The sequence below is a fragment of the Macaca mulatta genome, chromosome 20 (assembly GCF_049350105.2).
Source record: "Macaca mulatta isolate MMU2019108-1 chromosome 20, T2T-MMU8v2.0, whole genome shotgun sequence".
NCBI classification, from domain to species: Eukaryota; Metazoa; Chordata; class Mammalia; order Primates; family Cercopithecidae; genus Macaca; species Macaca mulatta.
Window position 1 is genome coordinate 66,936,925 of NC_133425.1, and position 14,072 is coordinate 66,950,996.

General features: G+C 47.2%; 1 protein-coding gene across 4 annotated transcripts in view; it reads left to right on the forward strand.

The window, feature by feature from the left end:
* ZFHX3 (zinc finger homeobox 3) overlaps positions 1 to 14,072 on the forward strand; it is a 1,113,461-nt gene that overhangs the window by 941,577 nt on the left and 157,812 nt on the right. For all 4 annotated transcript variants that reach the window (XM_077984470.1, XM_077984468.1, XM_028841442.2 and 1 more), the window contains one exon: positions 5,224 to 5,720. In XM_077984470.1, the coding sequence (XP_077840596.1) occupies positions 5,224 to 5,720 (497 nt within the window). The remainder of the gene's footprint in view (positions 1 to 5,223; positions 5,721 to 14,072) is intronic.

Genomic DNA, 14,072 nt, shown 5'->3' on the forward strand with positions numbered 1-14,072 from the left:
GAGTTATATTTCAAAGCGTTCCATTGGTTTTTCTTGCTATGTATTCAACTTTGAATCCTTAGTACTTTAATCTTTTCCTTTTGAAATATTTGCCCATTGATCCTTTATTACCAAATGATTTGAAGGTATTTGACCAACTGGCTAATCGTGGATGCACAAGCACCGGTCGCCTTATTTGTCCCCAGGGTGAACCATGCACGCCAGGGAATGGGCGTGAGTACACTATGGTTTTTTTTTAAACCAGTAGGAGTTGGAAGGAGTCAGAGAATCTTGGGAGGCAGATATTGGAGCAAATCAAACATAATGGAAGTGAAATGAAGACAGAACATGGGTAGGTTCATGTTGGGTCAAAGTGAGGTTTTTTTTTTTTTTGAGACAGTCTCTCTTTGTCACCCAGGCTGGAGTGCAGTGGCGTCATCTCGGCTCACTGCAACCTCCACCTCCTGGGGTTCAAGCGATACTCCTGCCATAGCCTCCTAAGTAGCTGGGATTACAGGCCCCCACCACCATGCCTGGCTAATTTTGTATTTTTAGTAGAGATGGGGCTTCACCATGTTGGCCAGGCTGGTCTCGAACTCTTGACCTCAGGTGATCCGTCCACCTTGGCCTCCCAAAGTGCTGGGATTACAGACGTGAGTCACTGTGCCCGGCCTAAAGTGAGGCTTTTTAATTATCTTGAGAACAGGTAACTAAGGCTCGCATTGAGAAGTAGAGAAATATTTCACTTTAACACCAAGTGTCTGTGAGTCTTTGGGGCATCATGCACTGTCCTGGGCATTGTGGCAGATTCAGAAGGAGCAGAAGAATGAAGCCCTGTGTTCTAGACACACATGGAAGGGCCGCACCTTATTTCTTGGAGAGACTAGAACTCTTTCTCCCAAAGGATTTATCCAACTCAGTCACAAAGGGCCCTTGAATTTCCAGTGTCACTACTTGTTGGCCAAGGGGAGTCCCTGGAAACCTGTGCCTTCCTTGGTCCACGAGAGCTGCTAAGAAGGTGTGAGAGCCACAAATCCTTTATGCCGGAAGCTCAAGTGGGTGTGGGGGCCATAGGAAGTGTCCAAAGGACTTGGAATTTGAGTTGTATGATCTCAGTAGGAGAAACCAACTTATGCAAATAAAAACAGCCATAACTTTCAGTTCTAGCTGTGGCTCTACTGATTTTTGTCTTTTTTTTTTTTTTTTTTTTTCCCATAGTCCATTTATAAGATGGCTGTAGGTGTTATTAGACGTGACTGAGTTCTGAAGGGGGAAAAAAGTTTTTGTGAAATGCACTCCTCCTTACAAGGTGATTGTTCTCATACTTCCCTTGCCAGAGCCCTCTTTATTATCATCAAACAGACACTGATTCTGGGGATGCTTCTTTTCAGAGGCCTTTGAGGAAAGGGTTGGGGCTCCTTTGCCTAGTACAGTTGGATCTGCTGCTTTTTGTAGACAGCACATTAGATGTGAGGCCTTGTGAACATCCTCCCAAACCTTCCTTTCGACTCTGAAGTTTAGCATAGCACCAAGAAAGTGGTTGCTTGTGAGGGTGGCTGTGTGTTTCCCAAGTAGCCAGCCAGCCCCTGGACACCTGCACAAGGTTTAACAGCTCCCTTCATCTTCCTTTGATTCCAGAGTGTGCCTTTTAATCCATGTGCCTTCCTGACGATGTGCTGATGGGCAGGCTCACGTGTCAAGGTGTCAGTTCCAGTGTTAGAGTTAGGTGTATGCCCAGAGATGGGGACCCGCTCCAACACCACGTATCCAGTGTGGCTCAAGACTAAAGACCTGCCAAATTCTTTTTTTCATTTCTTTTTTTGAGATGGAGTTTCACTCTTGTCGCCCCAGCTGGAGTGCAATAGCGCGATCTTGGCTCACTGCAGCCCCTGCCTCCCGGGTTCAAGCAATTCTAATGCCTCAGCCTTCCGAGTAGCTGGGATTATAGGCATGCGCCACCACGCCCAGCTGATTTTTGTATTTTCAGTAGAGACGGGGTTGCACCACATTGGCTAGGCTGGTCTTGAACTCCTGACCTCAGGTGATCCGCCCACCTTGGCCTCCCAAAGTGCTGGGATTACAGGTGTGAGCCACTATGCTCAACTCCAGTTTCTTCTTTGTAGGGGCCCTGCTCCTAATTGTTTGTGAATTGGGTGAGATTACTCCACTTTGTGGCAGTTGAATTAGCAGATTTGCAGGATTCTAAGCCCTGGGGCTTGTTTCTCTGAGGCATAGTTCTTGAAGGGAGTTTTCACTTGCCTGTCATCCTCAGTCGTTTCAGCACTCTGCTGCTTCTATCCTTTGCATTTCATTTTAAGAGCCTAGCATGCTGGCTAGGCATGGTGGCTTATGCCTATAATCCAGCACTGCGGGAGTCCAAGGATCACTTGAACCCGGGAATTTGAGACCAGTCTGGGCAACATCTCGACAACAAAAAAAATTATTTTTAAGATCAGCCAGGTGTGGTGGGGTGCACCTGTAGTCCCAGCTACTTGAGAGGCTGAGGCGGGTGGATCAGTTGAGCCTTGGTGGTCCAGACTGCAGTGAACCACTCCAGCCTGGGCAACAAGTGAGATCTTGTCTCTTAAAAAAAAAAAAAAAAAAGAGCTTAAAGTGGAAACTGGGACTTAGTTTCCTCTGCTTATTCCAAGGATTTCTCATTTTCACTCAGGCATCAGCAAGTGACGGCTGAATTTCTCTTTAGAGCAATATTGATGTGCCGAGGTTAAATCTAAAAAGTGGAGACGATTTGATACTTCAGGTGGTTGGCATCAGAAACAAATATATGTTTGCTCCTTGTCTTACCCTCCGGGCAGTTTCTGCTTTGACTGAACACCGAGTATGTTTCATGGATGTTGCCTGGCCTCCGTCCCCGTTAAGGGATGGAGCTTTTAGGCTTTTTTTCTTTTTTTTCTTTCTGTTTTTCTTTCTTGTCCTAAAAAGAATGTCATAGTTATGGTTCCTCTCACCAGGGGAGATGGGAAGACAGACAACAAGCTGAAAGCTTCCTAAGCCTTATGGAATGCATGTGCAAAAGATTTCCGTGGCTCACTAGACTGTCCGTGAGCTTCAAACGCAGCTGCTGGTCTGCTTAGCAGAGCCTGTACTGATCTTGTCACTCGAGGTGACTTGTGTAGCGTCAACAAGAAAATCATAAAAAAAAGAAAAAATCTTTTCTCTGATGAGCCACTGACTTGGATTTTAATCAGTTATAAAAAATAAAATAACCTTGGCCCAACCACACATTAAAGGTCAAATTTAAATATCAGTTGGGGAGGTGGGGCAGACCCAGTAGCTCAAGAGCATGTGTGTTTAGGAAAGAGAAACTAGACACCAGTGCCCAGCTTTCTGCTTGACCGTATACTTCTAGGAACTGGAGGGAAGGCTGCTCTCTTCAGGCCTTTCTCCCGGTAGAAATAAGGCCTTGCAGTATTAATTTACCGTAGCAAATGTGAGCTTGTCCCAGGTTTATGCAGGGCAGTGATGGACTGAAAAAGACCAGGGTGGGAGAGGGAGGAAGAGTTCTTCTCTCGGCCCTTTTGTGGAGATGTGGAGCTCACCCTCCTGTCTCAGTGCCTATCTCGGTCCACTTCCTGAACATGTGACAGTCCCATTCTTTTTTCACTCTTGTCTACCACAGCAAACATTTGGGCATCTGTGCCCTCTGTAGAGGGCTGGGCACTCTATAGAGGTCCAGCGAGGATAAGACTGAACCCCTGTCCTAGGGAGGTGGCACCTTGATGGGGATCCCAGCTATGGTGCATTTCTGTATGTAGGTGACTGAATGGCAAAGGGATGGTGATAGGTCCTAGGGTAGCTCTGCATGTCACACAGGGCGGAGGCTCAGGAAAGAGAACAGGCGGCCCTACTGGGAAGACATGGGAGGGTTGGCAACATTGACTGACGGGAGGGATATTGACCAGAGGGGAGTGGTGAGGAGTAGAGGGATTACTCCCCAAGTCTTTTTATATTTTGTTTTGTTTTGTTTTTGAGACAGGGTCCTGCTCTGTCACCAGGGCTGGAGCTGAGTGACACGGTCTCAGCTCACTGCAGCCTCTGCCTCTGGGGCTCAAGTGATCCTCCCTTCTCAGTCCCTGAGTAGCTGGAACTACAGGCATGCACCACCATGCCTGGCTAGTTTCCGTTGTATATTTTGTACACCATGTTGTCCAGACTGGTCTCGAACTCCTAGGATCAAGTGATCTGCCTGCCTTGGCCTCCTGAAGTGCTTGGATTAGGTGCGTGAGACACTGCGTCCAGCCACACTCCCCAGATCTTTGCTTTAGAGAGGCACTCTCCAAGAGGTGTCACTCACCACCACATAGCTTCCTAAATTTAAATAACATTAAAAATTCAGTTCCTTAGTTGCACTACCCATATTTCAGGTATTTATTAGTCACATGTAGCCAGTGACTGCTGCACCAGACGACGCAGCCATAGGTTGTTTTCAAGGTTGGTCACTGCCACCTCAGATACATTCTGGGCCCAATTCTGGTCCCCATGAAGGCTTGGTATATTAAGATTGCAGCTGTAACACATTTCCAATTTTGGAAGATCTGGGGTTTGAGATTCCTTTATACCCAGTGAATGATACATATTTCTATCTTTTCTTGGATCTTAGAGAGGGGATGAATTGAAATATTAAAGAGGTGGCTGGCCACGGTAGCTCACGCCTGTCATTCCAGTATTTTGGGAGGCCGAGGCAGGTGGATCAACTGAGATCAGGAGTTCAAGACCAGCCTGGCCAACATGGTGAAACCCTGTCTCTACTAAAAAAGACAAAAATTAGCTGGTCTTGGTGGTGGATGCCTGTAATCCCAGCTACTTGGGAGGCTGAGGCAGGAGAATCGCTTGAACCCGGGAGGCGGAGGTTGCTGTGAGCCGAGATCATGCACCTGCACTCTAGCCTGGGCAACACAGAGCAAGACTCCATCTTGGAGGAAAAAAAAGAAAAAGAAATATTAAAGAGGCAATGGCTCCTAGCTTTTCTAGGTGTTCTTTTCCTAAAGAAAGAAAATACAAAACCTGCCAGAAATCTCAGAATGTCCACAGGAAAGATCGAAACACATCAGGTTGACTACGTTTGTTTGCTTGTTTTCCAGCCAGTAACCCTTTGCAACCCTTGAAATGTGATCTTTTCCTTTTGGACCCTAGTTGAGGGTGGCGGAGGGCTGGGGGCTGCCTCAGCTGTGGCCGTGACCACGAGCCTGGTCTTTGACTCTCTCCTTCTCTCCTTCCCCGCAGTGGGCGGTGAGATCCCCCTAGACATGCGGCTCGGGGGCGGGCAGCTGGTGTCAGAGGAGCTGATGAACCTGGGCGAGAGCTTCATCCAGACCAACGACCCGTCGCTGAAGCTCTTCCAGTGTGCCGTCTGCAACAAGTTCACGACGGACAACCTGGACATGCTGGGCCTGCACATGAATGTGGAGCGCAGCCTGTCGGAGGATGAGTGGAAGGCGGTAATGGGGGACTCGTACCAGTGCAAGCTCTGCCGCTACAACACCCAGCTTAAGGCCAACTTCCAGCTGCACTGCAAGACAGACAAGCACGTGCAGAAGTACCAGTTGGTGGCCCACATCAAGGAGGGCGGCAAGGCCAACGAGTGGAGGCTCAAGTGTGTGGCCATCGGCAACCCCGTGCACCTCAAGTGCAATGCCTGTGACTACTACACCAACAGCCTGGAGAAGCTGCGGCTGCACACAGTCAACTCCAGGCACGAGGCCAGCCTGAAGTTGTACAAGGTAAGGCCCAGCGCCTTATGGCTCAGGCGCCCTTTCTGAAAGCAGAGGGTTGCGCACCGGGGAGTTAGGGAGCACTGGGGAGGAGTCGGACAGTCTCTGGCATGGCCCGGGTGGCTGTTGGTTGGGAACCTGGAGTGGAGAGGAGGGTCGGCAGTGTCCACTTTGTCACCAGATGGAAATGTGACAGGTTCAGTGAGTAGCTTGAGTAGCTGAAGGTTCTCTTTTTGGATGCCCAATTTGGGGGCAGGTTTTGTTGACAGCGCCTCTAGGGTTGGTTCTTTTCTTTCTTACATGGGCTCTTTTGCATCCTCTGCTCCTGTGGTTTCCCTCTCTCCTTTAGGCTTTCTGTTCTCCTTTTCCATCTCTTTATTCTTTTTTTTTTTTTTTTCTCCTTTCCTGGATGCTCCTGGGGTGTTTTGTTCCTCCCTTCCTTCTTTCATCCATCCATCATCCCACCAACAAATATACACTGGGTACCTTCTCAATGCCAGGTACTGTTCTGGGCACATGTCCACGTCAGTGCATGAAATTGACCAAATAAATAAATAAATAAATAACCCTGCCCTCATAGAGCTTCCATTCTTTTAGCAAGAGATGGGTGAGAAATAATGAATAAATTATGTAGCAGGCTAGAAGGTGCTAAATGCTGTGGGGAAAATGGGGTCCATAAGGGGCCATTTTTGTCTCCCCCCCCCACTTTTGTGCTTCCTGGGTTCTGTGTCCTCTTTCTCTTCCTTATACTTTTTCTTCCTCTTCCTGGGCTTCTCCCATCCTCCCCCTTTCCCTTTGTCTCTTCTCCTCTTCCCTCTTTCCTGTCCATTTATTCTTTCTGTCCCCCCACCCCACTCTTTCCCCCCGACCCTTGCCTCTACTCCACAGACGGTAACTGAGGAGGAGGTGCTCCGGATACTGTAAATAGTCCTTTCACTTGCACGGCAGAATTGCTCCAGACGTCTCTATTGATTTTCACTGGACTTAAAGCCTCACCTTTTTCTCTAATCATCCCATAATGGCTTTAGTATGAACAGTCAGGTACAAATCGCCATAAATCTCCCCGGCCTCATCCCACACACTTTCCACTCCCTCACTCTCTCTTTTCATTTTGCTCACTCCCATGATCAGCTTCTCCTACTTTTCACACCTTTTCTCACGTCTTTGGGCTCACGAGTGTTTGGTTTCTGCTGGCCCTGAGCTAGCTGAGTCCCTGCTCTACTCAGCATGATTTTAAATGGAGATTCCACATGAGGAAGACTTCTAGTCCTTTCCCCACATCAGCCTCTGCCGGGATTGATAATTGTACTTCATTTTACGGTTGCTTCTTCTCAGGGTGTGGGGAGGCCTGCGTAACGCAGTGCTTAAGAAAGCACTTTAGGGAAAGGAGGGAGAAAGCAGGAATGAGGTAGAGGGGATAGAATGTTCTGGAATTGACTGTGGACTCAGCTGTGGTGCAGTGAGGAAGGTCTGGACACCAGGCAGCCAATCCCCTTATCTCAAATGAGCAAGAACCATGCTGGACTGGTTTAGTTTTGTGCCACCATTAAAAGAAAAAAGCTCTTTGCAGTCAGTTTAAATTGGAGGTCTGAACTGGCCACAGGATGGTGCCGACGTGGTCAAGAAAACCTGATGGAAAAACCAGTGGAAAAAAGAATTTCCAAAGGACCCAACTGAGTAAAATTTGTACAAAGGACTCGGCGTGGCCATTGAAGGTTGCATGCAACTTTGATGAAGGTCGTTTAGAGGTGGCACGAAGCTGGCCTCTTGCATCCAAGGAAAAAATTGCCCTTTAGATTCAAAAATGCACACGGTGGCGATTAACTCTCACGCTGCATCCTCCGTGTGGCTGGAGTCTTGAATAAGAGTCTATCAGACACTTGACTTTGCTTCTAATGGGCCTGGAACTTGGAGGATTTGCTGAGAACATCCTGTTTTGGTCCCCAAACCATGTCCACGGTCACACCCAGAGAGTCAGGGGGAGGTGTGGATGGAAGAGACGCGGTTTATTTCTGTGTTTCTGCACTGCTAGCCTGTCATCCTGGGACTTTGTTCTCATTTCTTTTTTTAAGGTAGAGGAAACTGTTGCTCAAAAAGATGGCGTGGGTAGAAGGGTCCTGAGTGTTGGGATGCAGGGTAGAACGTGGACCCAGCACCTGAAGGAGAGATCTCGAAATGGTGCATCTGGCCGGCACATCCCCGGGGTGACCAGCCCCTGAGGTTCAGGGCAGAATTGCCTCCGTCAGGAGCCAAAGGTCGTTAGTCTAGTCTCATTAGTCCTTGGGTAATGAATGGCCCTGTGCCTGCCCGGGCTCCGCCACGGGGCGGGGAGCTCTCCTGCTCACTCCTGAATGACACCGCTGGGATTATCATTCCAGTGCTCTCCCTGAGCCCTTTGGTCCCTCAGTACGACTAAGATCAAACTTCTCTTGCCACTAAGGGGGGCTCCCTCTCATAAGGTTTCATCATTCCATGAATTTAGGGTGGGGATTGGAGGTGGTTTGAGAGTCACTTTTTCTCTAGGCCCTGGTGTGGCCTGTAGTAAATGGAGATTGATTGCATGTTATTTTTCCTCTTGCTAATGTAATCCATTAGCCCGGCACATGCATAATCAGTTTAGAGCACAGTTAACTGGATGTAATCGAGTTCTTTACTGTCTGCTAGAGAAACCGCTCCAGATGCGGCTGACCCAGGGAGCTGACCGGGCTTCTCACACACAACCCTCCTTACTCACCCCTTCCCCACCCCACCCTGTCCCGGTTCCCTGGCACATTATTCATGATCAGCCAGGGCGGCTCTCCAAAGCTGCTCTCCGCGGCACCTAGTGAAGTGGCGGTGATGTATGTGGCTTCCCGGTGGCCCTCCCAGCCCTCTCTTTCAGCTGAGGCTTTTATTCTCCTCCTGTTCCTTTTTCATGTTGGAGGAGACAGAGCTGCATTCTCAGGAGATTCAAGCAGTGGCATGGCTTTTGGTTTGTCGTCTGACCTCACCCTGGGCGGGAGTCACTGTCCTTGCTGTCATACATGCCAGTGCATAGGTTGCTATGTTAAGAGGGAACTTTCTGAAAGTGTGAGATAATTTTTAATCCAGAAATGTGAGCGGGTTGTGCTAATCTACAAAACTTGATGGTATTGTCTTCGTTGCCTGGAATGGTATAGTTTTGATTTTTGTGTGATACTAATTTATAAATCAGAATTAGGTTCAACCTGTTTTTCTTCTGCACCTCCTGGAAGTAGAGTGGAGTGGGGGAAGGCTGCAGGGCCGGAGGCATCTAAGGGAAACCCCCTTACCTTGTCTCTGGGCCCCAAGTTACTTCTGCAAAGTGCTCCTGATTGAAATCCTTGGGATCTTTTGGGCTGAAGCAGTGGCCGGCTCTGGCCCAGCCCCTAGTGCTCACATGTCCATGTCCTGACACTTACCATCTTGGGATCCCTGTGATTGGCTGACATAGCAAGAAACCCAGAGACTCCAGTGAAGCTTGGAGACTGGGCTCTGTCTGTCCTTAGTGACCCATTTGAGCCAGAATGGAAAAGGCACTTGTCTCTCACTGAGGCTGAGCTCCAGCTTCCTTAATTCCTCATCCTTCTGCTTTCACATGTAAATGTATCACTCCTTTCTCAGAGGACTACACCCTGGCCCCACTCTCAATGTTCTCCACCCACAGAGATAGATGTGGGTGCCCTCGCTCCTCAGAACTAGGAGAGCAGCTGTCACTGACACATGCTTGCCCTCTGCCCTTTCCCACGGCTAGTGTAGAGCCTGCATCTGAGCCATGTGGGTTCAGAGCTGGCACGAGCTCTTCCACTTTTATCTTGCATTCCCAGCCAAGTGACGTCTATGGTGAACTCTCTGAAATGTGTGCTGCTTTCTGCCCGGAGGAGGAGGAGGGGCCACAGAAAGGGCAGTTAGAAATCAGTGCACACTCCCGCCATCTCCCAGAATCTGTTTTTCACTTTGATGTTTTTCTTCACCTGAGAGTCGCTGGAATGGAAATCTGTCAACTTTAGCAGATAGATTAAGGCCCCACCAGAATCTGTTCCTCAAAACAGTTTCCAGCTGGGGTTCCTTTGACTGGACCAAGACTGAAGGTTACCTATTAATCTTAAATACTGTACAAAGAGGGTTGTCTACCACGGTGTTGGGTCTGGGCCACATGTGAGCTGCCGTGGGCCAACGGGGCACACAGGAGAGGAGAAGGCAGTGTGCAAGCCAACTGTGCTTGGCCTGAAGTAGGAGGTAGAATGTGGTATTGATTCATGCACATGGCCAGATTCTCCACATAGAGGACGTCTGCTCATGACGTTCTAGGAGGATTGTGCAGTATGGGAGGATGTAAGAAAACCTCCATCAGACTTTGCATTGCTTTAGAACCCATCTTCTCAGTTCTTTCCCTGATGCATGAGAAACTCATTGGGACTCACATTCCCAGCAGGGCCATAAAATCATCGTATGGTAGACGGGCATATCAGACAATGTAGGCGAAGTCAGACAGCGATCTGGTTCGAAATCTGCATTCTTGGTGCTCCTCTGTGGGGGTGTTAGGAAGACAGCTGCACACTTTACGTCTGTAGGTGGTGCCTGGAGGCGTTTGCCTTCCACTGAGAGCAAAAAGTGTACATCCTTTGGGGAGTGTCCCCTTCCTCCCTCCCGTGCTGCCTTCCCAGCTTGGCTGTGTGTTTGAAGCTCTGGGGAAAGTGTCATATGGTTCGCATCGGGATTCTGGAGCCAGTTTCCTCAAACCTTGTTTTCTCATTATTAGACTATTTTGTTTTGTTTTGTTTTAAGTACATACTTCCGCCACCTTTCCTCCCTGCCTTGGTGCCTTCAACCAAAAAATGAAAGGAAAGAAATGTTTTTATGCAGGTGATTTCGAAGGTGTGAAAGGCCAGATGTTTTGGTGAATTTTAGCAGATTTCGCCCTCATGCTCTCCTTCTCCTGGAGCAACTGGAGGCCCAAGGTTCATCACCATGGCTTGATGGTCGGCGCTGGTGGGACATGGGTCTCTGCAGCTGGGCTGGGAGGCTGCACATGGACCTGATGGGTCCTTGCTGAGAACCTGGGCTGACTCTGACAGCTCTTGTGGCTACCAGTTAACTGCAGGGGGACTCCAGGAAGATGGAAAGACCAAATATTTTGGGGGGTAGGGCTTGTGCTAGGACCAAGTTCATCCATCACTGCTGTGGGAACGTATGGCTCATGGTTCACCAGTGGTGTGCGGCATGAAAGCTGGGTACCTTGCTGGGAGGTCCCTTGTTCTTTCCTCCTTCCAGAAGCTTCCCACCTATCTTGATCCACATTCCTCCAATAGGTTGTATTTCACACTCTCAGCTGATGGCTTTAGGCACAAGCTTTGTGTGGGCCACTCTGGTTATAGCATTTTACACACCCTCATGTCAAGAAGGTCAGGTCAGTGTTCTCTTTTGACTCCACGCTTTAGACACCACATAATGGAACTGAAATCATATTAGATGTGCCTGTTGGAAAAAAAAAAAGTTTAGTACTTAAAAACCACCTGTTGAAAAACCAGTTTTGCAACCATTAACTATAGCACTTTTATTCTCTTTTTTTCTAAATGCTTTTAGTTTTTTTTCTCTGTCTCTCTTTTCTGAGTCCTTTTTGTGGATAGTAAAGAACTGACCGACCCTTTTAGAATAGTATTGTATTCTTAATTATTTCTTACAAGGTTAGCATTCCGTGTTTACCTCAAGTGTAAGCTAGTAATAAAATGTGGATTCCCTATTTTTTAGTTAAAGTAATATGAGTAGTGCATGTTCACTGTAAAAAAATTGGAAAAATCCAGGAATAAAAAAGAAAATAAATATCTGGTTAATCCTACCGTGTGATGGATTTTTATATTTATTTTTATTTTGCATGTAACATAGGAATTTTACAGAATTGAAATGACATTGTGTAATACCTGGGACCTTTTTTACATCTTTAAATATTTTCCAGTGATTTTTAAAGTGGATGTCTTTTGTGTACTTTCTAACTTTACTGTCCAGAGGCAAACCCACTGGTACATGTAGTTGATATTTTGTGCTCTTTTCTGTGCTTCTATAGGTGAAAACTTGTGTATGTATGTATCTGTACACACACACGCTGTTCATTTTTTAAAATCTTTATAGACACATGCTATGCTTTCCATTTTGTTTTGTTTTGTTTTTTGAGACAGAGTCTCACTCTGGCGCTCGCACAGGAGTGCAGTGGCCTGATCTTGGCTGGCTGCAACATCTACTTCCCAGGCTCAAGTGATTCTCCCACCTCAGCCTCCCAGGTAGCTGGGACCACAGGTGCACACCACCACACCCAGCTGATTTTTTGTATTCTTCATAGAGACGGGATTTCGACATTTTGCCTAGTCTGGTCTTGAACCCCTGGGCTCAAGCACGATCCTCCCACCTTGGCCTCCCAAAGTGTCAGTTAGTTTTATTCAGGAAACTCTTTTAGGTCAGTACATATAGATACTTTTTATGCAAATCATTTTAGGTCGGTAGGTATAGATACAGTCGCTCTTTTTAATGGCTACATAATATTTCCTTTATTATCCAGTCCCTTTTTGATGTACCTTGAGCTTATGTGCAGGGTTTGGATACTGCAGATAATGAGCTAGGAACATGATTCTCTACACACACCATGAAGGGGGATTGTTGGGCCCCAGGACCTAATGCCAGTAGATGCAGCACTTCCCAGAGGCCTTTTGGAAAGCAGGTGGCCATATCATCCTCCCCTGTTAGGTGATGGCCAGACTCCCATGCAGTGACGGACACGGTGTTGTTGTTTTTCCATTTTCATTGTCAGATTGACAACATTGTTCTAATGTAAGTCCCTTTTCATTGTTCTAATGTGGGTAGATAGGGGAACATTTTTCTGTCATGCAGTTCTTCGTTTTTGTTTTTTTTTTTTTGAGACTGGATCTCACTCTTGTCACTCAGGCTATAGTGCAGTGGCATGATCTCAGCTCACTGCAACCTCCGCCTCCTGGGTTCAAGTGATTCTCGTGCCTCAGCCTCCCGTGTAGTTGGGATTACAGGTGCCCGCTACCACACCCGCTAATTTTTGTATTTTTAGTAGCGATGGGGTTTTGCCATGTTGGCCAGGCTGCTCTCAAACTCCTGACCTTGGGTGATCCACCCGCCTCGGCCTCCCAGAGTGCTGAGATTACAGGTGTGAGCCACCACACCTGGCCCTATTTGTGACTTTTGAGGAACATATTTTGTGTATAGCTGTAAGACTCTGCTTTTGTATACAGTGTAATTTAGGACTCTTTATTTTCCTTCAAATTCAATGGCTAGCTGTACAACGATTGCTTAAATAACCAGCCTTTCCTAGCTGGTGTGCAAAGCTGTTTCTCATTCTCCATTCTCTTATGTCTTGCAGAGCCTCTTGTGAATGATCCACAGATTTAGGTAAATCAGAACCTATTTACAGAATTCTGTCATTGGAGACACTGGGGAACAAGAAGAAGGGACGGAAAGGCCTGGCTCTCTTTCCTGGCATTTGGAATCTGTGGACCAAACGCCTTCCTCTCGCCTTTTCCTATTTCTCTCTGGCGTATTCCCCAAAAGAAAATTTCTTAGATTAGTTTGCCTTCATTAAACTCTCCAGGATGAGGGAGTTTCCAAAAGAAACAGAGTCTTCAAAGACGAGCTGGGTTTTTAAGGCACCTTAATGGAGACTGTGGATCTCACCATTTATCTTTAGAAAGGGGTCAGGAATAAATTCTGAAAGCCATGGAAGTTCCCTTTCCTGAAGTTCTTGTGTAAATAGCATATAGATTTCATGACTGTGTCTACATATTTCCAATGTGAACTGTTCTCAGGTACTGGTTACAAGTCTCTTTTTGGATTCCAAAGGTATACCATGGCCCCTGACAGGCTGAGCAGCAAGGAGGTCTAATTTCAGAAAATCTAATAGCTACCACTTTGTGAAAATATTTACGAATCCCCTCGATTCTCTGTTTAGAAAGTTCTGGACCTTCTTATGAGACAGAAATCTCAAACTTGCAGTCCCTTCACCCACCCCCCCACCCATCCAGAGGAATAAGTCACGCCGTGGAATTCTTTGCATGAATGACATCTGCCGTCTTAGGGGTGGTCTGTAACCCTTAGGAGAATTTTGTGCATATATTCCGTTGCTTCTGCATTCCAGAATAACGCGTTATGTCACGGTGGTTTTAAGTAAACACACTCTGGCAGGAAAGCCAGTATGGCAGGTGCCACATAATGGGGCAAAGGTGTGAACTCAATGTTGAATTCTTTCAGCTTGCTGAGAACTTGGACTAAAAGGGCAAATTTGAATACATCTAGTCCCAACAGGTGTTTCTGGTTTTTTTTTGTTTTGAAAGGGAAATCGTAAGGGAA